Source organism: Megalobrama amblycephala, linkage group LG18 (assembly GCF_018812025.1).
Source record: "Megalobrama amblycephala isolate DHTTF-2021 linkage group LG18, ASM1881202v1, whole genome shotgun sequence".
Lineage (NCBI taxonomy): Eukaryota > Metazoa > Chordata > Actinopteri > Cypriniformes > Xenocyprididae > Megalobrama > Megalobrama amblycephala.
This window is the reverse complement of record NC_063061.1, coordinates 31,043,905-31,070,453: the sequence shown is the minus strand read 5'-3', so window position 1 is coordinate 31,070,453 and position 26,549 is coordinate 31,043,905. Positions and strand designations below refer to the sequence as shown.

General features: G+C 37.4%; 1 protein-coding gene across 1 annotated transcript; it reads left to right on the top strand.

Annotated features, from left to right (window-relative positions):
- Positions 1 to 1,059: 1,059 nt before the first annotated feature.
- Positions 1,060 to 25,304, top strand: LOC125253056 (olfactomedin-like protein 2A). Its single transcript, XM_048166800.1, has 8 exons — positions 1,060 to 1,254; positions 7,779 to 8,039; positions 12,403 to 12,510; positions 14,434 to 14,622; positions 15,603 to 15,861; positions 21,244 to 21,498; positions 21,750 to 21,935; positions 24,038 to 25,304. The coding sequence occupies exons 1-8, from the start codon at positions 1,186 to 1,188 to the stop codon at positions 24,649 to 24,651; spliced, it is 1,941 nt and encodes a 646-aa protein (XP_048022757.1). The 5' UTR covers positions 1,060 to 1,185; the 3' UTR covers positions 24,652 to 25,304.
- The last annotated feature ends 1,245 nt before the right edge of the window (positions 25,305 to 26,549 follow it).

Sequence of the window (26,549 nt, the reverse complement as noted above, 5' to 3'; positions counted from 1 at the left end):
GGTTTTTTGTTTGTTTGTTTGTTTGTTTGTTTGTTTTTTTGGTGCACAAAAAATATTCTTATGTTATGTTATGCTATGTTATATAGGCTATATTTTGTTTTTATTGTATTGCTCAAGTATTGGTTTATTATTACGACTGATTTCATTTATTGAATATTTCTCGTAATTTCAGTGTAGCTATTGTTCTTGTAAATTGCATTTATAAAAATATATAAAACATAAAAAAAAAATATAAATTTAATGTTAAACCTTTATCATAATCTAAATATTCAGTATAAATATTAAGATTCAATGCCGTTAAATCGTAGGCTGAACTATGAAAAACTTTTTAGAATTATTACATTTTTTTTTAAAACTACATTTATCTATATAAAGAATGCAATTTTAATACTTATTGTGTGAAAATTATTTTTCCTAAATCCTAAAACAAATGTCGACGTTCCCACAATTGTGTCGTCATTTCCGCCACGGCAACTACTTTTTTGGTTATCGAGAAGACGGCAGTGAAGAAACGTAATGTATCGAGGTAAATATTAATTGTGGATTATATAATTTAATTTTTAATGCTAGAAATTAGCCTCGGCAAAACAAGTCAGTAAAAAAATGTTTCAAATTACCACTACTGTCGTTTCCACCACAGATTTTTATCAAAAACACGACATGATTTGAGATGTGTTGGAAATCTTCATGACTGAAAATGACAGAATTCTCCCGTGATGCATGTGTGCTAATTGTTGGATATTAGGCCTACTGATGTAGATCTATTATTAAAGTAGACAAATAAAATTAAATGAGTATGAACATTGTGCTTTGAGAAAGTTTGTCTAAAAGTTCACAATTTAGACCTTTGAAAATGCATCCCCATATATCGGATAATAATAATAATGCGTATGATATTTGCTCGCTTTATGAGTTATGACATATTTTGATGTATATTTTATTTTTATTTATTTATTTTTAATCATAATTTACATTCTAATATTATTAACGTGCAAATAATTTGAGTAAAAAAACAAAAAAAACATATTCATGTACTATTTTGGGCGTCCTGTAGATGGAGGCGTTGAGAGAGAAGAAGAGAGAGAGAGGGAGAGAGAGAGAGGGGATGATGATGATGATGGATCTGCAGTCCTGTAGTCGCATCAGCGCACATCTCACACATTCAGAGCTTCATAGACCGGCGAGATGTGGAAGATTGTGGAGCTCGTGGCTTGTTTACTTATGATGTCCAGTCATGTATCATCTCAGAACAAGGTAAGAAAGAGTACAAGTTTGAGAATGAGTTTTGACTTTATGTGCATTTATTGAAAAGCTTGTTTAGATATTATTGCAGAACTGTTTTTCCAGAATACTATACTAAATATCACTATAATCATGCTTTACTTATTCTAAAACATTTAATCCTTTTATGCATGAACTGTCAAAATTTAGAATTTTTGTTTACTCTGTTGCATTCAAAAACTATTCATCATATAATGTAATTTTATAAATATCAGTTTTATTAAGTGTTAAATTATAACTTTTATCAGTTGGGAGTGTAATGGCTTGTTTTGCAGTGAAGATAAAAGCAGATATATCTGATCATGTTCAGTTCAGTTCAGTGGGATTTGGTTTTTATAGTTAAAATGATTATGCGCACGGGTGGGCACTTTGAAAGTGCTGGGATTAAACTCTTCAACAGGGCACACACACTGCGCACAACTCAAGCACCGCTGGCACGAGTTCAAAGGTCTTGAGTTCATGATTAGAAAAATATCATAACACAGTCAAAAATCACAGGTGCTCAGTCCTGCTCCTGAACGTTTCTGCTGTGTTGTTCTAACTATAATCTAATACACATGCACAGAAGAATATCTGATTGTTCAGAGATTTATACACATTAGATTTATTGTTAAAATTAAAAGAGGTGTCATTTGGAGTTTTTCAGTTCACCGCAGTTCTATCAGGAACTTAGGAATCAGGAAGTTTTTGCAAGAAGATAGTATCAGTGGTTCCTCAGTATCAGTACTGTTTTGTCTGTCATAAAATAGTATAAAAAAGCCTCTCCAAAATCAGGCATCAAACTGTTCTAATAATACTTTTGTGAGTTGAATGGTATTAAAAAATATGTCTGAATGGGAAAAAATAAGCCCGATTTAATTTGCTTTCAAAATTGACCTCAAAAATGCTAATATTGACTCTAATCTTTTATTGTTTGCAATTCATTTAGTATCAACTTTGTGTCCGATGCTTCTACTGAAATTTCTATGATTTTATGGGGCAATTAAACTGTGTATATAGCCTGATAATTTGCTCTTGGAAGAATCTGATGAGAAATGTGAGAGTCCATATTGAGATCTCTGATATTTTGTCTTGGCAAATCTAAATGCACTTTGAGACATTGAGATCTTCTAGAGGAGGATTATGAGCATTTCTTTTGTCCTCAGGAGAAAAATCATAGAAGGAAAAGATCATTTGCTCTTTATTTAATTACATTGCTGTCTACACTATTAATTAAAACTCAATTTTTCTATGCCATTGAAGATCTATTTTTGGTTCCCCAAAGAACCTTTTTGTAAACAGTACTTAAAATAACCTACATTTTAATAATCTATGAACCTTTTACCAGTATTAAGCCCAAAGTATATTTCACTTTTTATGCATATGCGAGGGTACAGTGCGCGTGACGTGAATTTCGTCATCAGAAGAGTTCGAACGTACTGTACACGCACCACTGAATTTTTGTAACCGCGCATACAGGTCGCATTTGCGCATTTAATTTTTTTGCAGTAATTAGTTTATCCACATGGTGGCAACTGTGCCCTGGAGGCATCGATTCACAAGGTAGTCAAAGAAAACCTGCATAAACAGAACAGACCGGAACACATGCAAGCTACAGGGACAGTGGAGGCCTACATAGACGAGAGATTGTGTGAAGGGTTTAGAAAGTACCCTCATTTGTACAACTCTAGCATGAAAGAATACAAATATATTTACATGGGTTGTAACTCATGGCCAAAGATTGCTCAAAACTGCGAACGCCTGTGTACAAGCACAACTCAAGTGAAGTATACTTTGCAAGGCCATGCGTTCGACTGTGTGTACGTGTTAAAAAAACAAAGTATACCCAGGGCTTAAAGAACCTTTTGTCCATTGGGAAGGTTCTGTAGATGTTAAAGGTTCTTCATGGAATCAATGATACCAATATAGAACCTTTATTTTAAAGAGTGAGAAAAATGTTCAATATACATTTTTCCTTATTTTCAGATAAACCATAAGACTGTGAGTCCCAGGTGTGTTTGATTATAGTTGATCTGAACTCACGAAGGTAGATCTCCAGCGGCAAACCAGAGCATCCTAAATCATGCATTTGCATAACATACAATATGGAAAGAGTGCAGAGACATCTGAAAAAAGAAAAAGAAAAAAAATCAAGCAAGCTGCAAGACAGCTGCTTTCTAATCCATCATATAGTTTCCAGTATCCTTCCATTATAATCTCCACTCCAAACTCCAAAATGTTTTTTTTTTTTTTTTGGTCACATCTTCAATGTTTTGCACCCCTAAAGTTCACATGGCACCTAACGAGAAGTGTTTACCACTTCATTTGAAGCATTCTTTGAGCCCTCCAGCTGTGGCGGACAGATGAAGGGCTGATGTGTGCACGCGAAAGTCACTTCGGCTAATACGGTTGATTTACTACGAATAAAACCACACATGAGAAAACGACACTGAGACGTCATAACGCATCAAAAGCTGCACTTATCACAGCTCACGGCTCACTGGAGAGAAGGACAGGGCCCCAATCCTCACTTTTGTAGGATTGTTTTCTTGTTTGAATCATTGCATTAAATTTTCGCTGAGCATTACAGAGAGGGGGAAAAAAACAAAAACGTTTTTTTTTTCCCATGCAAAGCTCGGTGGCATGATGCTAATTTGATTTATCCTTGTACATCTTTAAAAAATAAATAAATAAAAATCATGTGCCCTCATAAACTGTAATCAAAATAACTTCCCCTCCCTCCTGCAGCATCTCTTCTCTGATGGCGTGTTTACTGGCGTGAGGGCGGGGCAACCTGTCACTCACATGAGATCCACCAATAGCAAACCACAACCATCCAACCAATTCCCCATTGACAAAATCAAATCCCGCCCTACATTTATTCTTGTTCAAGAAGCCGTTTCACTCAGATATACGTCACAATAGGGAAGAAAAGTCTATCACAGCTTTTGTTTCATGCTGACTTTAACAAATGCCACTTAAAAGTGGGTCAGTCCAATTTAAAAAACTCTCAAGGGGTGATAGAGGAGGGGTAGGAACAAGAAGAGAAAGACTGTGTGAGACTTCTGTTTTTGTTTTTTCCTGGCAGTAGTTCTGGCAAAGATTGGTATCTAGCTAAATTACTAATTATCTCAGTTGAAAGTGGAAGGACAAAAAGTCAGTTCGGTCCCTCACATGGGATTACAGAGGTTTTGACCTATAAGGAGGATTACTCATGTCCTTCCACATTTATCTGCCCTCTCCTCATGAAGTTTCTCACAGTTGTTATATCAGCTGCTGTGTGAATCAGAGTTTGTGCATTTATCTTTTTAAGTACTGTATTTGTGCCACACGGGGTTTGAAGCACAGTCCGTTTGGCTCCGCTGATCAGTGTTGATCATCATTCTGCACCTGTGCTTTTTGGTTACGGTCAGAGCCGATACTGGGCAACAAAAAGAGATTAAACTATAAGGTTCAGCATGGACAGACTAGACAAAGTTTTTTGGGTCTGTAAGAACAAAATTAATATTTTTATTCAGCATGGACACATTAAATCAATCACTTTTTTCAATGTTGCAAACCATTCTATTTCTAAAAAATGCTGTTCTTTTGAACTTTCAATGAAAGAATCCTGAAAAATGTATCATGCTTTCCATTAAGCAGCTTTGATAATAATAAGAAATGTTTCTTAAACAGCAAGTCAGCATATTACAATAATTTCTGAAGGATCATGTGACACTGAAGACTGGCGTAATGATGCTGACAATTCAGCTTTGATTACAGAAAAAATATATATATTTTAAAATACATTCAAATAAAAATGGTTATTTTAAATTGTAATAATATTTCACAATATTACTGTTCTTACTGTATTTTTGATTCACTTAATGCAGCTTTGGTGAGCATAAGAGACGTCTTTCAAAACTCCCAAATGTTTGAATAGTATAGTGTACATGGCAAAAAAAAAAAATATATATATATATATTCAGGCGGTTTATGCTTAAAGCAAGTAGAAAATCTGTAAGTGGAAAAAATGTATACATTACAAAATCTTCCTAAGATGATTGTCTTAAAGGTGCCCTAGAATCAAAAATTGAATTTACCTTGGCATAGTTGAATAACAAGAGTTCAGTACATGGAAAAGACATACATTGAGTTTCAAACTCCATTGCTTCCTCCTTCTTATGTAAATCTCATTTGTTTAAAAGACCTCTGAAGAACAGGTGAATCTCAACATAACACCGACTGTGACGTAACAGTCGGGATCATTAATATGTACGCCCCCAATATTTGCATATGCCAGCCCATCTTCAAGGCATTAGACAAGGGCAGGCAGTATTAACATCTGGATCTGTGCACAGCTGAATCATCAGACTAGGTAAGCAAGCAAGGACAACAGTGAAAAATGGCAGATGGAGCAATAATAACTGACATGATCCATGATATCATGATATTTTTAGTGATATTTGTAAATTGTCTTTCTAAATGTTTTGTTAGCATGTTGCTAATGTACTGTTAAATGTGGTTAAAGTTACCATCGTTTCTTACTGTATTCACGGAGACAAGAGAGCCATCGCTATTTTCATTTTTAAACACTTGCAGTCTGTGTAATTCATAAACACAACTTCATTCTTTATAAATCTCTCCAACAGTGTGTAATGTTAGCTTTAGCCACGGAGCACTATCAAACTCATTCAGAATCAAATGTAAACATCCAAATAAATCTGTGTGAACACATATCTGTGTGAACTTTGTTTATGCCGGTTAAGGCAGTCGAGAGCTCGGGGGGCAGGGAGCGTGAGATTTAAAGGGGCCGCAGCCTGAATCGGTGCATAGTTAATGATGCCCCAAAACAGGCAGTTAAAAAAATGGGGTATTTTGAGCTGAAACTTCACAGATACATTCAGGGGACGCCTTAGACTTATATTACATCTTGTAAAAAAAACGTTCTAGGGCACCTTTAAATAAAAGACAATATCTAGTTATCTAGTTAAAGGTAAATACATCTAGTTTTACTCAATAGTTTACTCAAAAATCTTAATATTTAACCACCATAATTTCGCCCCAAACATGCTGTGCATATGTGACATATATGTTTTAAAAATTGCAGAGAAAATGAAACATTTTAAACTTAAATTGGGTCTGTTCCTCACTCAAAGCTATCATGTGACTTTGGAGTCATTTAGGCTACTTTTATCATACTTTTATTTTTAACAGCATGGTTATGTGGTGTAAATAACAATATTGCTACAATACACAGCAAGTCTATTTGTTTAACTCGATATAGCTATTAATTCCTTGGGATTTGTCCTGCTGCCAGCATCTCAGTGGAAGAAATGCATCCCTGCTGTGGAAATTAGAGTGGATTCGCTTATTTTAGCACAACACAGCTGACACTTGCCCTCTGTTTGTTTGGAGACTTCGGTTGCTGTCCTAAACATGCCATATAATAGCTGGGAAAGGGTGACCGTACATCCACAGTGACATGACATTGGCAAACTGATTATACTGTAAATAAATCGTCATGTATGTCAATGAACTGATCCCTCAGAAAGATACAAACGCATATAGAAGTGTGGGGCAATAGAGTACAAACATGTTTGAACAGCTAGTTAGCTCATAAATCACACACCAGTCACCCACATGCCCTTCACATAAACATTATCAGACACGCGGATCAAGCAATATGATCTTTCTCACGCTTTAAATTACCAAAGTTGGCAGGGTTTGATGATTTGTGTTTCCATTTGTTTTTTGAGAAGGTCTCAGAATTTCTGAAGAGGATATAAGTAATCCAAGATGTTAAACCTTCACACACACACACACACACACACACACACACTTATACCTGCAATTATTTGACAAAATGCATTTATGCTTCCTTTGCATAGTGTCTAAACTGATCTGAATAAGGACACAATCTGTACGATGCGGTTTTCTGTTCTCAGAGGTCAAAGGTTACTCATTTGAAACCATCTGCTTGCTTTCCACTCAGTCCATTGACATCACAGCCAAGAAGACAGATGAACCCTTAAGATGGTGTATTCTACAGCTCATGTGACTGATTTACTCATGTTAACATTGACTAGTTGATTTGGGACTGGTCTGTTGAAGTTAAGAGGTAGAGAAAAGATTCATTGTTTTTGGATTTGTCTTTATATGATTAATAGCAAAAGTAAATTCGCCAAATGACTTGATACTAATTACATTTTAGTAATTGAGTAATGATGAACACGTGGAGCTAGGAAGGGTCATAGGTCATTGTTGGACATGTGGCTTAATTCTGTCGTGTGGCACTGGTGACCTTTTGACCTCAAACTTTCATATCTGATGTCAGGAAGGCAGCTCGGGTTTAAAGTACTGATCAATAAACTCAAGTCTCAGGCTGGCTTGAGATTGACCGTTATTCAAATAAAGATGTTGCATGTCTCTAAAGAGAGCTAAAGTGAACATAGTTTTGCAAAGTGACAGAAATGAGGTAATTTGGGTCACAGCGCACAATGTAATTTCCTTCACTTTGTATCCATTTCCTTTTTTAGATCTTTGGGGAGGAACAAGTCCGCATGACATCAGAGGGATCCGACTGCCGCTGTAAGTGCATCATGCGGCCTTTGACCCGGGACGCATGCGCTCGCTTGCGGACAGGAAGTGTGCGCGTGGAAGATTTTTACACGGTGGAGACGGTGAGTTCCGGAGCCGACTGTAAATGCTCCTGCACGGCTCCGCCTTCCTCTCTCAACCCCTGCGAGAATGAATGGAAGATGGAAAAACTCAAGAAACAGGCGCCAGAGCTGCTCAAGGTAGACCTGATTCACTGTTTACTTTTAAAACACATCCCTTGAAATATATCCCATATCCAGAGTTTTTGCATGATAACCACAGTATATGTTCTTTCATGCCTCATTTTTTTCCCCCAATAATTTGCATATGGTATAAGCATGAAATATACTGTATATTAGATATGAAAACAAGTTTTTATTAGTAATTTTGCTTAGTAAATTTATTTTATTTTATTTTGTGTTTAGATATTTTACTGAAAAAACAAAAGAACTTATTAAAGTCACCATGAAATCAAAATGGTTGATTCTTATTTTTTACTATAAATGATGCATCCATACACATCATTAAAAAAAATAAATAAAAAAAAGTAATGTGTAATCAAAATTCTCATAATGTGTAATCAAAAGAACTTCCAGTGTCTTCTCTTCCCTGATGACGTGTTTACTGGCGCAAGGGTGGGGCAACCTGTCATTCACATAAGATCCACCAACAGCAAACCACAACCATCCAATCGTTCACCCTCAAACTTGAAAAATCGTTCGCCCTCAAACTCGAAAATTGTTTGCCCTCTAACTCAAATTGTTCGACCTTGAACTCGAAAATTGTTCGCCCTCAAACTTGAAAAATCGTTCGCCCTCAAACTCGAAAATTGTTTGCCCTCTAACTCAAATTGTTCAACCTTGAACTCGAAAATTGTTCACCCTCAAACTTGAAAAATCGTTCGCCCTCAAACTCGAAAATTGTTTGCCCTCTAACTCAAATTGTTCGACCTTGAACTCGAAAATTGTTCGCCCTCAAACTTGAAAAATCATTCGCCCTCAAACTCAAATAGTTCGGCCTCAAACTCGAAAATTGTTTACCCTCGAACTCAAATAGTTTGGCCTCAAATTCGAAAATTGTTCGCCCTCAAACTTGATAATCATTCGCCCCCTTAAACTCAAATTGTTCGGCCTCAAACTCAAATCATTCGCCCTCAAATTTGAAAATCGTTCGCCCTCGAACTCAAACCGTTCACCCTCAAACTTGAAAATTGTTTGCCCTCGAACTCAAATTGTTCGGCCTCAAACTCGAAAATTGTTCGCCCTCAAACTTGAAAATCGTTCGCCCTCAATCTCAAATTGTTCAGCATCAAACTCAAATCGTTCGCCCTCAAACTCAAATTGTTCGGCCTCAAACTCGAAAATTGTTCACCCTCAAACTTGAAAATCGTTCACCCTCGAGCTCGAATTGTTCGGCCTCAAACTCAAATCGTTCGCCCTCAAACTCAAATTGTTCGGCCTCAAACTCAAATTGTTCGTCCTCAAACATGAAAATCATTCACCCTCAAACTTGAAAATCGTTCGCCCTCAAACTCAAATAGTTCGCGCTTGAACTCAAATCGTTCACCCTCAAACTTGAAAATTGTTCACCCTCAAACTCAAATCGTTCACTCTTGAACTCAAATTGTTTGCCCTCAAACTCAAATAGTTCTCCCTCGAACTCAAATCGTTCGCCCTCAAACTCAAATCGTTTGCCCTTAAACTCAAATTGTTCGCCCTCAAACTCAAATCGTTCGCCCTCAAACTTGAAAATCATTCGCCCTCGAACTCAAATAGTTTGGCCTCAAATTCGAAAATTGTTCGCCCTCAAACTTGATAATCATTCGCCCCCTTAAACTCAAATTGTTCGGCCTCAAACTCAAATCATTCGCCCTCAAATTTGAAAATCGTTCGCCCTCGAACTCAAACCGTTCACCCTCAAACTTGAAAATTGTTTGCCCTCGAACTCAAATTGTTCGGCCTCAAACTCGAAAATTGTTCGCCCTCAAACTTGAAAATCGTTCGCCCTCAATCTCAAATTGTTCAGCATCAAACTCAAATCGTTCGCCCTCAAACTCAAATTGTTCGGCCTCAAACTCGAAAATTGTTCACCCTCAAACTTGAAAATCGTTCGCCCTCGAGCTCGAATTGTTCGGCCTCAAACTCAAATCGTTCGCCCTCAAACTCAAATTGTTCGGCCTCAAACTCAAATTGTTCGTCCTCAAACATGAAAATCATTCACCCTCAAACTTGAAAATCGTTCGCCCTCAAACTCAAATAGTTCGCGCTTGAACTCAAATCGTTCACCCTCAAACTTGAAAATTGTTCACCCTCAAACTCAAATCGTTCACTCTTGAACTCAAATTGTTTGCCCTCAAACTCAAATAGTTCTCCCTCGAACTCAAATCGTTCGCCCTCAAACTCAAATCGTTTGCCCTTAAACTCAAATTGTTCGCCCTCAAACTCAAATCGTTCGCCCTCAAACTTGAAAATCATTCGCCCTCGAACTCAAATCATCTGCACTCAAACTTGAAAATCGTTCGCCCTCAAACTCAAATTGTTCGCCCTCAAACTTGAAAATCGTTTTTTTTATTTAAAAAAAAAACTATTTTAAAATGGAAAAAAGTAATAAATAGCCTTTTACAAACTACAACTATAAATATATACTGTAAATGCCACAGTTGTAATAAAAATGTATATGATGATTTAGTACTACATTTACCCACAAAAATATGTTACAGTTAGATTTAATTGAGTAAAAACATGGTAAATGTTTCTAAGGATAGCCTAAAATTGTACTTTTAAATTTAATTTTACAGATCCAGGCAATAAATTATCACTTAACTCATTTAAACATTATATTATTGGACTATTAAACAAATTCAGCATTAATGATGCTCAGTCTACAACTTCAACCTGTTTGCACTCAAAAATATGAGCCCAACTTTGTATTTTAACAATGTGCTAATGTGTTTGGATGTTACTGATATGCTACTAAAACACAACTGTGACATAACTTTAAAAGAAGTAGGAAAGGAGTGCTCTTTTTGAGGTTAACGGCACACTGACTCACTTGAGAATGTTGAACGGCAGAATTCTGGGCATGTACGCGGCGCACGTGTTCGCAAGTGTGTTTTTATAGCACCTGTCCTCTTTCCTCCGCACCATTCCTGTCTGCTTCACTCTTTCCATCTTTTCTTCTCCTTTGTCCATCTGTCTGAGCATTTCAGTTCATATCTCCACATTACACACACTCAGAGCCACATGACAATCCTGTTGAACAGTCCAGGGTTCTGTATTACTACAGCCAAGCCCGGCGGCAGGACACACGACTTGGGGGGGCTTTTATATTCCTCAGAGGGGCTAGTGACCGCAGTGAAATCGTGCTTTGGGGTGTATGGTGGGACCCCCTCAGTTGAAATCGCGTCCTGGGGGAGGGGAGGGCCTTGAGATCATTGCAAGCCCCCTCAAACCCCCTGCCTTACAACGGGCCTGACTACATCTCTGTTAAAGCCTGCAAAATCATTCAGAAACCTTTAGTCAGTAGTTAAACACAATAGTATTAATATTTCTACCTCAAACATTTGCTGATCTAGTGCAGTTTAGCTCCAAACATGTGGCTCTGTTTTAACCTCGCTGCAGTTTCTTCATATCTGTTGATGCTGCATGGAGCTGTAAATCATCACGACAGTCAAGCTGTTACACGACTAAACTTTCTGCAGCACGCGTCAACAATAAGCATATGAGGAATTCACTCTCGTGAAGAAAAAAAAACTCCAGTCTGTTTTTCACTCCAAGCTTTTTTTCTTTTTATGGAAGTTTTATGTTTCCCAAACGAATAAAAAAAAAATGAAAAAGGTAATTGTGACTTTTTAATCTCACAATTTTTTTATTCTTGCAATTGTGAATTATAAAGGCAGAATTGTGAGATATAAACAATTGCAAGAAAAAAAGTCAGAATTGCAAGTACTGTATATATCTCTTTTTTTGTAAAATTACAAAAGAAAAAGTCAGAATTCTGAGAAAAAGTCACAATTGTGTTAAATATATCGCAATTCTCAATTTATATCTCACAATTCTGACTTTTTTCCTCAGAATTGAGAGATATAAACTTGCAATTGTGAGTTATAAAGTCCAAATTGCAATATATAAACTTTGCAACTTTGCGTGTTAAAAAGTCCAATATAAAGGTACAATTATGATTTTTTAGTTTATATCCTGTAATTCTGACTTTATAAATCACAATTGCAAGTTTATATCTTACAATTCTGACATTATAACTAGCAATTGCAAGGTTATATCACAATTCTGAGAAAAAAGTTACAATTACCTTTTTTATTTTTTTATTTCCTGGTGGAAACAAGCTTTCATCAGTTTTGGCCAGCGCACCAGCATGGTTTTTCTTGTGAGGCGGGTTGAGTGAAGTAACAATATGTTAATCATTATTAACAATGAATGATGTGACAAACTGTCAAACATTACTGCAGATTGAAAATGAAACCCAAAGCAGCTGCTTTGTGAACCTCCAAAAGTAATTTTTCACTCATGTTTCATTTTTTAAAAAGCCCTAATTCTTTGTGTGCAGTTGCAGTCCATGGTGGACCTTCTGGAAGGAACTCTCTTCAGTATGGACCTTCTTAAAGTTCACTCGTACATCAACAAGGTGGTGTCTCAGATGAACAACCTGGAGGAGGTGAGCGTGATTACACTGGCCGTGTGCGTGTAACCATACACATGTGAACATTAATGAGCCGTGGCTGGGTTTAACTGGACATTCTGTGGGTACCCACAATGCTCTGGCTAAAGTTATTAACCATTATACAGCTCCGCTTTGGCTTGAGGGATGGGAAAGTAATGTGTGTGTGAGAAAGAGTGGGACAGAGAGAGGAAATGACCAAAGGGTGAAAACCACAGTCATGTAATAGTCACACTTATGTACTCTGTTTTTATTTCCAATTAAATTTTGCTCGTTATTGGGTAAAGCTGGGCTAGAAATTGGCACCGCAATAAATTTACTGCATGTACACTGCGGGTCATTATCAAATACCTTACTTATATAGTCTGAGACCACTATGAAAATGCTTCTATTTTGCATTTTTCTAATTTAATTATAGTTTTAATCTGATTACACAGTACCGTTCAAAATGTTGGGGTCAGTACGATTTTTTGTTTTTGAAAGAAATTTTATCCAGCAAGGATGCATTAAAGATGCCCTAGAATTATAAATTGAATTTATCTTGGCATAGTTAAATAACAAGAGTTCAGTACATGGAAATGACATACAGTGAGTCTCAAACACTGTTGTTTCCTCCTTCTTATATAAATCTCATTTGTTTAAAAGACCTCCGAAGAACAGGCGAATCTCAACATAACACCGACTGTTACGTAACAGTCGGGATCATTAATATGAACGCCCAATATTTGCATATGCCATCTCATGTTCAATGCATTACACAAGGGCAGCCAGTATTAACGTCTGGATCTGTGCACAGCTGAATCATCAGACTAGGTAAGCAAGCAAGGACAATAGTGAAAAATGGCAGATGGAGCAATAATAACTGACATGATTCATGATATCATGATATTTTTAGTGATATTTGTAAATTGTCTTTCTAAATGTTTCGTTAGCATGTTGCTAATGTACTGTTAAATGTGGTTAAAGTTACCATCGTTTATTACTGTATTCACGGAGACAAGACTGTCGTTATTTTCATTTTTAAACACTTGCAGTCTGTATAATTCATAAACACAAGTTCATTCTTTATAAAGCTCTCCAACAGTGTAGCATTAGCCGTTAGCCATGGAGCATACTATCAAACTCATTCAGAATCAAATGTAAACATCCAAATAAATACCATACTTACGTGATTATACATGCTGCATGATGAACACTTTGTAAAGATCCATTTTGAGGGTTATATTAGCTTTGTGAACTTTGTTTATGCTGTTAAAGGCAAGCGCAAGCTCCGGGGGAGGGGAGCACGAGATTTAAAGGGGCCGCAGCCTGAATCGGCGCATATATAATTATGGCTCAAAATAGGCAGTTAAAAAAATGAATTAAAAAAAATCTATGGGGTATTTTGAGCTGAAACTTCACAGACACATTCAGGGGACACCTTAGACTTATATTACATCTTTTAAAAAGACGTTCTACGGCACCTTTAAATTGATCCAAGAGTCAAAGTGAAGACATTCAACAACATTCTTAATGTTATGAAAGATTTCTATTATTTCAAAAAGGCACTTTTCTTTAATTCATCAAATAATTTTTAAACCGTATCAGTTTCCACAAAAATATTAAGTAGCACAACATTGAGAATAATAAGGAATGTTTCTTTAGCAGCAAATCAGCTTATTAGAATGATTTTTGAAGGATCATGTGACACTGAAGTCTTTAAGTAAATAATGTTTTAAAATATAATAAAATTTTACAATATTACTATTTTTACTGTATTTTTGATCAAGTAAATGGAGTCTTGGTGAGCAGAAGAGAATACAAGACTATATTAAGTAAAAATGTTTAACTGAAAGACAAGTTTATGCACATGTATTTATGTACAGTTATATGCAGAAGTGTAGTAGTATGTTGTAAAGTTGTGTACTGTACCTCACCCAGATGATAAAGATGAACATCTCTCGGGAGAATGACTTTGTGAGAGACAGTGTGGCGACTCTGACCAATCAGCTACGGCAGTACGAGAACCATTCTGACATCATGATGAGCATAAAGAAGGAGCTGTCCAGTCTGGGCCTTCAGCTGCTGCAGAAAGACTCCTCCTCCTCAGGCCCTAAAAGCAAAGCACAGGTAAGGTCATGACGATTCATCTCTGACTTTGATGATTTCAGATGGTTCAGATTGGAATACTGAATACTATGGTATTTATTCATTTAATTTTCCTTGAAGGGGTCCATTTTTAATTTTCTTTAGTGTGTAATGTTGCTGTTTGAGCATGAAAATGGTCTGCAAAGTTACAAAGCTCAAAGTCAGTCCAAAGGGAGTTATTCTCTATATCAGTGCGCACTGTTTCTGAACTCCCTGGAACGCCTCCATTGTAGTCTTGAGTTTCTTCTAAGAAGGAACACGTCACAATATTCCTCATTTAAGTGATTCCCGCCCAAGGCATACACAAAAAAAGGAGGCGAGGTCTGGTTGAGTAGGTTTGTAGTGTGTTGAAACTCGCTGTTATGGTACGGGGCATGACATTTTCTAAACACACACAAAGCTGTTGACCAATCACAACACACTGGTCCGGCTGACCAATCAGAGCACATTGCTCTTTTCGGAAGGAGGGGCAGAACCAGAACGTTGCTGACAGACTGGGAAGAGAGGTGCTGCAATAATGTAAAATATGTGAAAAATAATGTGTTATTGAATATTAATGCATGAAAACCTATTATTCTAATAGACTCCAAAAACAAAATCAAGACTTTGAAAAAGGGCATAATAGGCCCCCTTTAATAGTGGCATCCAGTTCTTCTCTGATATAAGATTGGTTTATTTTGCGTTTTTAATTCCATTTTGGCTGTCCAAATCAAATAATGAGTCAAGAATGAGATGTTAAAAATTGCATTTGATCTCTCTCTTCCACTTCATTTGTCATAATGGAAATGGAAAATACAGGAGTCTTCTCTGGTAGAATACAGAAAATATGCATAACCCTAACCGGGTGCATTTGTAATATGAGACATATCTATATAACTGCATAGAGTATATGTAAGTGTTAATGTAGTTTTTAGGATGAGATCTCTAACATCTGTTGAGTTAGACATGTGTTATGTTTGTAGGACACACTGGGGACAAATATTAAAGATGCTTCAAAGTTTCCAGCAAAGAAACCAGAAAAAGGGAAACCTCCACCAAAGCCAGTGAAGGAAAAGCTGCCTAAGCCAAAGAAAGAGACCACAAAACCAAACAAACCCAGTAAACCAGAGCAAACAGAACTGCCCAATAAAAGCAAACCATCACAAAACCAGCCAGGACTCATCCGGGGAATCACATATTACAAAGCCACCAAAACCGACGGGACGGGCAACCAAAACAGAGGTAAGACGCACGTTTTTTGCACATTATCTTAGCCTCTAAAGCAATGTTATTGAATAAAAGACATTACTCTCTTTAGAAACATTTTTGCCTTTAGAGATTGTGTTGTAATGAGGGATGAGTTAGCTAAATTCTGGGGAGTAACTTCACCAATTTTGCTTGCAAATTTATAGCTAGATCAGACACACCCAGAAACACATATTCAATATCCAGGCCAATTCACACTGTCAGACAGTGTGTTAGCCCCATCAGCGTCTGTTGGCATTGACCGGCTCTTGTTTTCACCAAATTAACATGTTAAATCAGCATTTCGTGTCGGGTCTTGGAATGTTTGAGAAGTGACGTACTGTTATCTGGTGATTGTCAGCGTTGGTCGCTATCTGTCAGTGCAGAGGGAATTGGCCTTTATAGAGACAATGTTGTTTCCTTTGTGTTCCCCGAAGAAGCACAGCTGCTCGTATCCATGCCAGTCCAGACACACACACACTCACTCACGCTTAGATATTAGCAGACACTTTCATAACTTAAGACACATGTGCACACATTCTTACACACAGTCAATCATTTTAGACCACTTCATCTGTTGAAAGGGTGGAACTGTTTTCTTATAGTATGATAAAAACTTTTTAACTCCAACCGTTGCCGTCTGTCAGTCGTATAATGCGTGTCAATGGGAACTCCATCTATAAGAGTAAAAAAAAACATGCACAGACAAATCCAAATTAAACCCTGCGGCTCATGACGTCACATTGATGTCCTAAGACACGAAGTGATCGGTTTGTGCGAGAAACCGAACAGTATTTATATCATTTTTTACCTCTAATACACCACTATGTCCAACTGCGTTGAGCATCCGTTTGTTGAGGTCTGAATGCACTCTGATGCCGGAAGTGAGCGATCAATAACTCATAGACATATATACACAAGATCACTTCCGGCATCAGAGCGCGTTTTCAGACCTCACACACCAGATGCTCAAGGCAGTCGGACATAGTGGTGTATTAGAGGTAAAAAAAATTATATAAATACTGTTTGGTTTCTCGCACAAACCGCAGGGTTTAATTTGGATTTGTCTGTGCGTGTTTTTTTTACTCTTATAGATTGTGTTCCCATTGACATGCATTATACGACTGTCAGACGGCAACGGTTGGAGTTAAAAATCATCATTTGTGTTCTACTGAAGAAACAAAGTCACCTACATCTTGGATGCCCTGGGGGTAAGCAGATAAACATCAAATTTTCATTTTTGGGTGAATTATCCTTTTAATTACTACTAATGCTAATTTGAACCCTGAAATAAAACATAGCATTTTTACAGTTAAAAGAAAGTATTTTCTTTTTTATGAAGCTGACCAAAACAAATTCTTCTGCATCTACAGTGGCAAATAAAGTTATTTTGATATGATTTTCCAATTGAGGATGTTCCAGATGTCCTCAAAGGAAGGTTTTGTCAGATTGCTGTCTCCTTTGGGGATATTTTTGGGCTCCAAACTATAGCCAAGTACATGCACACACTGTACTCTCACATAATGAACATCTTACAGTGAGATTCAATCTCAGTATCTTGGAACTAGATGATCCAGCACTCAAGCTAACAGGATACTTGTGTAGGATGCCAGCCAGAGAGTGTCTTTAGAGCCTGAAATGACAGCCAACATACACTAATGAATCAGTTTCAGTTTCTGACATGACATTCATATCGGCTTTAGGGTTTCTACAAAAAACAGCCAAATGTCTCCAATTCAACAGTGTTTCCATTCATGTGGGCTTTCAGCCTCACTTCCTGTTTAAGCTTTAGATGTGTGCCCGACAGTCTCCATGGTTACCGCCGTTTGCTTGACAGTCTGTGTGATTGCTGATTTTTTTTCTTTGAATTATACAAGAAGGATTCTGAAAGCACCACAATCAATGGCGGCTTTAGTGACATGTAATGTGGTCTGATCTAATCTTGTGTTATCCATAGGCATAACCTAATCGCTGCTTCCCAAATTGGGTCCCGACTATTTCAGTGCACGTTAGATACAATCAAACGGAATTTGATTAAGGCATAAATTACTTTAACTGAAAGGACCTAAGATGGACACACTTTCGAAAAGTTTAGTCTGTATACTAGCACTTTGGAAACGTCTCATATTGCAGTTTTGGTTTACAGATAAAAACCCAAAATTAAGTTTTAAAATTCTAATGTCTTATGATAATAATAAAAAAATGTTGGAAGAGAAACTGTGCCAGTGTGCCAATATCAAAACTGTATTTTATACATTTTATTCTGTGTACCATTTAAAGTTGGATGTTGGATATTCAACAGATATTCAAGATTAGGGGTATAAAATGTCAAATTAAGAATGGCGATTACAGCCCTGGAGATTTTGGAAGACGCTGTATAAGGAAACACGACAATGCAAGCATTCATTTTGAAGGTGTATGATTATCAACAGAGGATCATTTACAGTTTTAATGCACACTTTTCTCTGCAGATGATGAACTTTGACTTTGACACAATAATGTATTTTATTTGCTTAATGTTGAAAATCAGGGTACACCTTTCATGTTGTGGGTATATAAACACCGATCAGGCATAACATTATGAGCACTGACAGGTGAAGTGAATAACGCTGATGATCTCTTCATCACGGCACCTGTTAGTGGGTGGGATATATTAGGCAGCAAGTGAACATTTTGTCCTCAAAGTTGATGTGTTAGAAGCAGTAAAAATGGCCAAGTGTAAGGATTTGAGTGAGTTTGACAAGGGACAAATTGAGATGGCTAGACAACTAGGTCAGAGCATCTCCAAAACTGCAGCTCTTGTGGGGTGTTACCGGTCTGCAGTGGTCAGAATCTATCAAAAGTGGTCCAAGGAAGGAACAGTGGTGAACCGGTGCCAGGGTCATGGGCGTCAAAAGCTCATTGATGCACATGGGGAGCAAAGGCTGGCCCGTCTGGTCCGATCCAACAGTCGAGCTACTGTGGCCCAAATTGCTCAAGAAGATAATGCTGGCTCTGATAGAAGGGTGTCAGAATACACAGTGCATCGCAGTTTGTTGCGTATGGGGCTGCATAGCCGCAGACCAGTCAGGGTGCCCACTGTCCACAGCCGAAAGCTCCAACAGTGGAAACGTGAGCATCAGAACTGGAACACAGAGCAATGTAAGAAGGTGGACTGGTCTGATCAATCACGTTTTCTTTTACATCACTTGGAAGAAAGAATAGAGCATGGTGCTAGCAATTCCCATGGAATGCATTAAATAAGTCTACCTTGAATTAAATGAATGTTATCGTGGATAAAAGTGGTTACCAAATGTATAAATGTACTGTCTTTAGATCCTAGATCACTTCTAATTTCCAAAACCAATGCTTTCTGTCCACTAAATGTTTATTGTCAGCTGAAATGTTGTGGAATTGCATATTTTCAGTGATTTATCTGTTAAAAGAAATGATCTCTGTCCCTCAGAAGCCTTGTTTTTGTTCAAGTCTAATTGAATTTGGCATCTCCATTGACTAAGGACTATTTAACTTTGTTAGCGTGTCTTGGCATTTGGACTGGATTTGTTTGACTGGTTTAAGATAATGTATAACAGAGCTGTGATGCAGATTCAATATGATCTGTCCTGACAGGAATGCAAAGTCAATACAAAAGCCGGCGGACCGTGCGTAAGTCAAGTAAAAATGTTCTAATAAACATAAATTACTTTAATAAATAGGATGTTTATTTTCGTCATCCCACCCTGTGATCTAATGTACATTAATCAAATCCATCTCTCGTTAAATATAGCATAGCAGGTGCACCACCACAGTAAATGTATGGTGAGATGGAGCGTGTTATACGCTCAACGTGACAGCGGTTACAAACCATACTCCTGGAGAGCAGTTTGTCAAAATACTCACTCAAATGTCAACTTACATTGTTTTTATATGCAAGCAATTTTGTCCTGGAAGTGTTGAGTAATTGGTGTAGAAACAAGTTTGAAACTCAAACTGACATGTCAACAAAGTTTTATTGGCATGACGGTTAAAGAAGTACAATGTTTCCAGAGACTTCATGTACCCACACAGAGCAGGTGTAGGAAATAAAATGAGTCTGTATTTGGCTAGAATCTGCTCTTGTGTAGTATTTCCGAATCTGTCGATTCATATATTGTTAAGGATTAGTCCACTTTTAAATAAACTCTTCCTGATAATTTACTCACCCCCATGTCATCCAAGATGTCCATGTCTTTCTTTCTTCAGTCGAAAAGAAATTAAAGTTTTTGATGAAAACATTCCAGGATTATTCTCCATATAGTGGACTTCAATGGGCACCAAACAGTTGAAGGTCAAAATTAGTTTCACTGCAGCTTCAGATTGTTCTACACAATCCCAGATGAGAAATAAGGGTCTTATCTAGTGAAACCATCGCTCATTTTCTGAAAAAAATTGAAAATTATATAAGTTTTAACCATAAATGCTCATCTTGAACTAGCTCTCTTCTTCTTCTCTATTAGAAATCCGGTGGTGTAGACTCTGCTAAGTGTATTACTGCCCTCCACAGGTCAAAGTTTGAACTAATTGTTATATACTATTGAACTAGCATATTGCATATAAAAATTAGTTCAAACTTTGACCTGTGGAGGGCAATAATACACTTAGCAGTGTCTACACTGCCGGAATTCTAATAGAGAAGAAGAAGAGAGCTAGTTCAAGATGAGCATTTATTGTTAAAACTTATATAATTTTCAATTTTTTTCAGAAAATGAGCGATGGTTTCACTAGATAAGACCCTTATTTCTCATCTGGGACAGTGTAGAACAATTTGAAGCTGCAGTGAACCTAATTTTGACCTTCAACTGTTTGGTGCCCATTGAAGTCCACTATATGGAAAAAAATCCTGGAATGTTTTCATCAAAAACTTTAATTTCTTTTCGACTGAAGAAAGAAAGACATGGACATCTTGGATGACATGGGGGTGAGTAAATTATCAGGAAAAGTTTATTTAAAAGTGGACTAATCCTTTAGCATTTCAGTATTATAATGTGGTTTGTGTTTTGTATTAATTTTACCAAGTATGGATTGATTTGATGTATTTGATGATTTGCATTATGTTTATTCTTGAATTCACAGTTCATTTTCTAAACAACAATTTTTAGGTTTCTGGCCAAATTTGACAAGTTGATTTGACTTTAATTTCAGTCAAAGCTTTATTATATGCATATATGTAAAGATGTTGCCGTCTTCTAAACTACACTGCTAAATAGAAAATACTATATTTATTTTATCTCACTTTTAATGACTTGCATACCAGTGCAACATAAGGTTGTTGACCTTGGTTTAGAGTGTGCAGTGCATTTATGGAAGTGTGACGTGAGGTGATTTTAATCTCTTGCTCTGTTTCTGTTCTATTTCTATCAGGTGACGAGAGAACTGATGAAACGGACACATTGCTTGAGGTAGAAGTAGAAGAAGAGCAAAGTACCATAGCTCCCATCACCTTAGCAACAGAGACTTCCCCAGCAACCGTAGCCACGACAACATCAACCACTCCTCCCACAACAACAACAACCCAGAGGACAACAACAACTAGCAGAACAATATACAGAGAGGAACGACCGGCCCCGACGATTGCACTAGTGCTGGACAACACCGGCAATAACTCATACATCGCAGGTGCAGTATATATTTACAATAAAACACAGTTTGTACAAAAGCAGCACCACGAAAATGACCCTAAACTAAAACATATTGGTTTAAAAACAGCGTAAACTGAAATAAAATAATGCAAATAAAATGTAAAAAAACTAAGCTAAACTTAAAACTGTGCCTTAAAATTGTTTCAACCAAGTGAAATGGTTGAATCCTGGTGCATGTGTGTTGTTGAGCTGAAATTGATTTTTCTTTTTTTTTCTTTTTTTTGGCAGTTAAAGAGCACAGCTGTGAAGGGACGCTGGCGTCAGTCGATCTGCCGGTGAAACAGCACAGTTATGGCAGGAACGAGGGCGCGTGGATGAAGGATCCCGCCGCCAAGGACTCCAAAATCTACGTCACCAACTATTACTACGGCAACAACCTTGTAGAGTTCCGGAACTTGGACAACTTTAAACAGGGTGTGTAGAACAATTCTGCTCTTTAGAGACATACAAATTAATGATTCATTCAGTGCAGCTTTCTAGACAGATATTTGAGTCAATACCTGGGTGGGTAGTGTGTGTTTTGAGTTAAAAGCTCTTCATATAGTTTTTAGGGATTTTCTTTGGAATAGGTTGGGATTTTAAATAATTGTAAATGTGAATGGTGTTGATGTTTGTGCTTGAGAACAAGCCAGTTTGTGTCTGGGTGTGTGCCTGGGTGTGTTGCTGAGTGAATGTGTGTGTGTGTGAAAGAGATTGGAAGATGTTACAGATGATTTTATTGCGCATTTTTATAAGTGTGTGTTTGTGTGCCTGGTATTAATAGACTTCTAAAACATTTCCTGTTAAGACAGAGCCAGGGGAGTCATAAACTGAATTTTTTCAGCCAGCATCAGTGGAAATCTTGGCTGGCATCACAAGATACGTGAGATAACCAAAGGGGAATAACACTTTAACTGCTTTAAGTTTGGTTGCAATTTTGCTTATTACAATTGTTATAGACAGAGCCTGATTAAAAAAAACTGATATCAGATTTATAAATTATGAAATCATTTATAATTTTTTTATACATGCATAAAATAACAGTTCTGTCATGACATCTCTGAGAGTGTTTAGCATGGTGATGTTGATATGTTTGGTCTTGGCGGAATAGATATGCGACGCTGTTATTGCTGCAGAGCAAGTATGGCAGTAGCAAGTACAGGGCTTGCTACTGCCAATACACACACGACACACTGCTGTGAGCAAGTAAGACATGCTGCTGCTGTACAATATAGCGTACATGAATTACCTGTAGCAGATCTATGCAGGTGGAGCTGGGGAAGGTGGAGGGTTTCAGAATGCGCGCTGCAACTGCTACTGCAAATGCTGACCCAAGTATTTGAATGTTTGGTATGCAAGCTCGTTGGCTACTGATACAGCAGGAACCAATCAGCTGCGCCCTATAGAGAATGATGTCATTGCAAGCAGATTTCATCCAGTGCCATCTAGAGTTTCATGACAGAACTTTGTATTTTTTTTTTTTTATTCAAAACTAAGATTGGCTAGTTTTTTTTAAATTCATGAATTCTAGACAAATACCTTTTCTTTTCTTTTCTTTTTTTTTATCTACAATCAGCTTTTCAAAAAATGTATCTATTAAATTTAAGTTGCATTTAAAATCCATTTGCCTCATAAAATCCCTCGGTTTGAATGGGTTTGTTGTTTTAAAGGTGTTAGTTCACCCAAAAATGTATGCACCCCATAATTTACTCACCCTCAAGCCATCCTAGGTGTATATGACTTTCTTCTTTCAGACAAACACAGTCAGAGTTATATTAAAAATGTCCTGGCTTGTTCAAGCTTTATAATGGGAGAGATTGGAGGATGAGTTTTTGAAGTCCAAAAAAGTGCATTCATTGATCATAAACTGTACTCCACACGGCTCCGGGTGTTAATAAAGGCCTTCTGAAGTAAATCGATGCATTTGTGTAAGACAAATATCCTTATTTAAAACTTTATAAAGTAAAATAACAAGCTTCTGGTGTGACAGTCATACACATTCGATGTACATCCAAAGCTACGTCGCGTTTTAAATAAGGATTTTTGTCTTACACAAATGCATCGATTCACTTCAGAAGGCCTTTATTATCCCCCGGAGCTGCGTGAAGTACGTTGGATGGATGGATGGATGCACTTTTTTTAGACTTCAAAAACTCATCCTCCAATCACTCCCATTATAAAGCTTGGACGAGCCAGGATATTTTTAATATAACTCTGATTGTGTTATCGTTGTTCGGCAAATTTTCACAGGCAAAATCTATTTATTTCAATTGGAATCTATGCGATTAGGAATTTCGCTTGAGGGCGAATCATTTTCGCAAATTTCGCAACGAGTTCAAACTGGCCTCGTGGATTTGCCACTTTGACCAACAGAAAGTTGCTTGGTTTGAAAGTGACTTGCCTGAGCTGTGCTTTATACATCACTACACTAATGACAATAAACAATTGACCTTTTTTGCCATGAAATTTCACTTTTGTGACCTTTACTCCAAAAGTATAGCAACACTTTACCCACTTTCCTCTCTTTTTTCCTGCAGGCCGTTGGAGTAACCTGTACAAGCTCCCTTATAACTGGATTGGAACGGGTCATGTTGTGTACAGAGGAGGGTTTTACTATAATCGTGCCTTCACGAAGAACATCATCAAATACGATCTTAAGCAACGGTACGTAGCCGCCTGGGCTCAGCTCCACGACGTCGTTTATGAAGACACCACACCTTGGAAGTGGAAAGGCCACTCTGATATCGACTTCGCTGTGGATGAGAACGGACTTTGGGTCATTTACCCATCTGTTGATGACGACTACGGACAGGCTGAGGTCATTGTAGTCAGTAAACTAGATCCCAATGACCTGTCGGTCAAAAAGGAGACCACGTGGAGGACGAGACTGAGACGAAATTCATTCGGGAACTGCTTCATAATATGCGGCGTCCTGTACGCAGTGGACATTTACAATCAGAGGGAAGGGGAGGTTTCGTACGCGTACGACACGCTCACAGGGGCAGAGGCGTCTCCGCGTTTACCTTTCATTAACGAATACGGGTTCACCACACAAGTCGATTACAACCCTAAAGAGAAGATTCTGTACGCCTGGGACAATGGACACCAGCTCACCTACAACATCAACTTTGTTGAGCAGGAAAAGAAATGAAATCAGACTTTATCAATGCCATCTACACTTCGCTCCAGCGAAGCAAAAGCCACTTCCTGTGTATCTGATCACAACTGCCTCATTGGTTCCAATGATAAACGCCCTCATGGAACAGTTCATCACGTCCTCATGAACTTTAATAGACATTTGTTCGAGATTATATAAGGACAAAGGGATTACATAACCGCTTAGTAGTTGCGTGCCGCTCTACAGTTCTAGAATTCACTGCCAGTTCTAGAATCCTGACAAATGGAATCTAAAGAATCTTTCACATGATTTACGTTAACATTTCCAATGCACTGCACTCAATGGAGCGAGCGTAGTGTTGAGCATTGTATCTTTGACCCATTTTGAAGTGCAACAAATGGTTACCATACAATTACACAAAGCTTAATGTTAACCAGTTTCAACTTTGATCCCACAAGTCACTGACTGACTTTTCAAAGTATGATTTTTGGACAATTCGCATGACGGTTTTGTTTTTTTGCTACTAAGCAACCCTGAAAAAACACTTTGCAGGCAAAAGTCCTTAAAGGGTTAATTCCCCCAGAAATGACAGTTTTGTCATTAAGTACTCACCAAAAATATCTTACAGGTTTGGGACAACATGAGGGTGAGTACTTAAAGACAGAAATTTCATTTTTGGGTGAACTAACACTTTAAGGCAGGAACACACCAAGCCGATGTTGATGAACTAGTGTTGACGAAAGCAGACTGCGGGGTTGGCTCACGTCAGCAGCGTATGTGTCCAAAGTTGGCCTGACACACCAAACCGACGCTCGACACCTGACGGCCAAGTAGCACGTCCGTTCTGCGCCTGCGTAAGATTAAATGCCTTTCCGAACCAGCAGGTGGCAGTAGCTGAACAGCCAATCAGAATGATCAGATGGCCCGACGGACCGACGAGCTCCGACGCCGATTCAACATGTCGAATCGGCCGAAAAAAGCCGTCAAGGACCAACTTTAGCTGACGGTGTGGAACACACTGAGAAAACTTAGTCGGCCGACGAACAAAAACTGAAGTCTTAATGCGATTCATGTGAAAGGTTCTAAAGAGTTTTCAATTACAGCCTGTAGAGCGTTGAATTTTTTTTTTTATATATATAGCTATTAAAAAACGTTTACATAATTTACACTGTCCTAACCAGTCATGCTGCAATAAAGTGACAAACAATAACATGTATGCATACAGTAAAATTTAATAAATGAAAATGTTTAATTTTTAATGAATATAAGTATAATAATTTAAGTAATAAAATGTAAGTAATGCAAGTTTTTAATTACTCTTTTTTTTTTTTTTTAAATAAAAAAAATCCTTTTAAACATGATAACTAGGAAAAAAATGCAAAAAATAAATCTTTTTTTCATGGATTGTATCTTTAATACTAATGTATTTTGTCTTGTCACTCACAAATTTCTACCTGCTTTTAGCATAAATAAGTTAAAAACAAGTGAAAGTAAAATCTGCCAGTGCAGTAAGACAAAATGTGTAGAATATAATGTTACTTCCCAAGTAAAATGATCTTGTTTAAAGGATTTTTAGATATTTTAACAGGTAAATTAAAAGCGTTTATTAAGAATATAAGATTTCGAGCAGCAGACGATGCCTACCATGGCATCTTATTGGTCCAAAATCCTGCTCACACAATTTTGTTTACAAATGTCTTGCATCGCTCCTGGTTAGGACACGTGTAAACTGTTAAGGTAAGAGTTTCATGACATGCTCCTCTTTACTATAAATAAACATGTCATGTCAACTATACCAACGACATAACGCAACAACCAATCTTTCATGTACCTATAATGATATTTTATAAACATAACAAGCATTTAAGACACACCTGCAGAAAAGTTGGTGTCTGTTTTCACATCAAGAATGTGCCAGAAAATTGTCTTCC

Coding starts and splice junctions, on each gene's coding strand:
- LOC125253056 (XM_048166800.1), top strand. CDS start 1,186: ATGTGGAAGATTGTGGAGCTCGTGGCTTGTTTACTTATGATGTCCAGT. Junction 12,511..14,433: donor AGATGAACAACCTGGAGGAG/GTGAGCGTGATT, acceptor TACCTCACCCAG/ATGATAAAGATGAACATCTC. Junction 21,936..24,037: donor CTTGGACAACTTTAAACAGG/GTGTGTAGAACA, acceptor TTTTTCCTGCAG/GCCGTTGGAGTAACCTGTAC.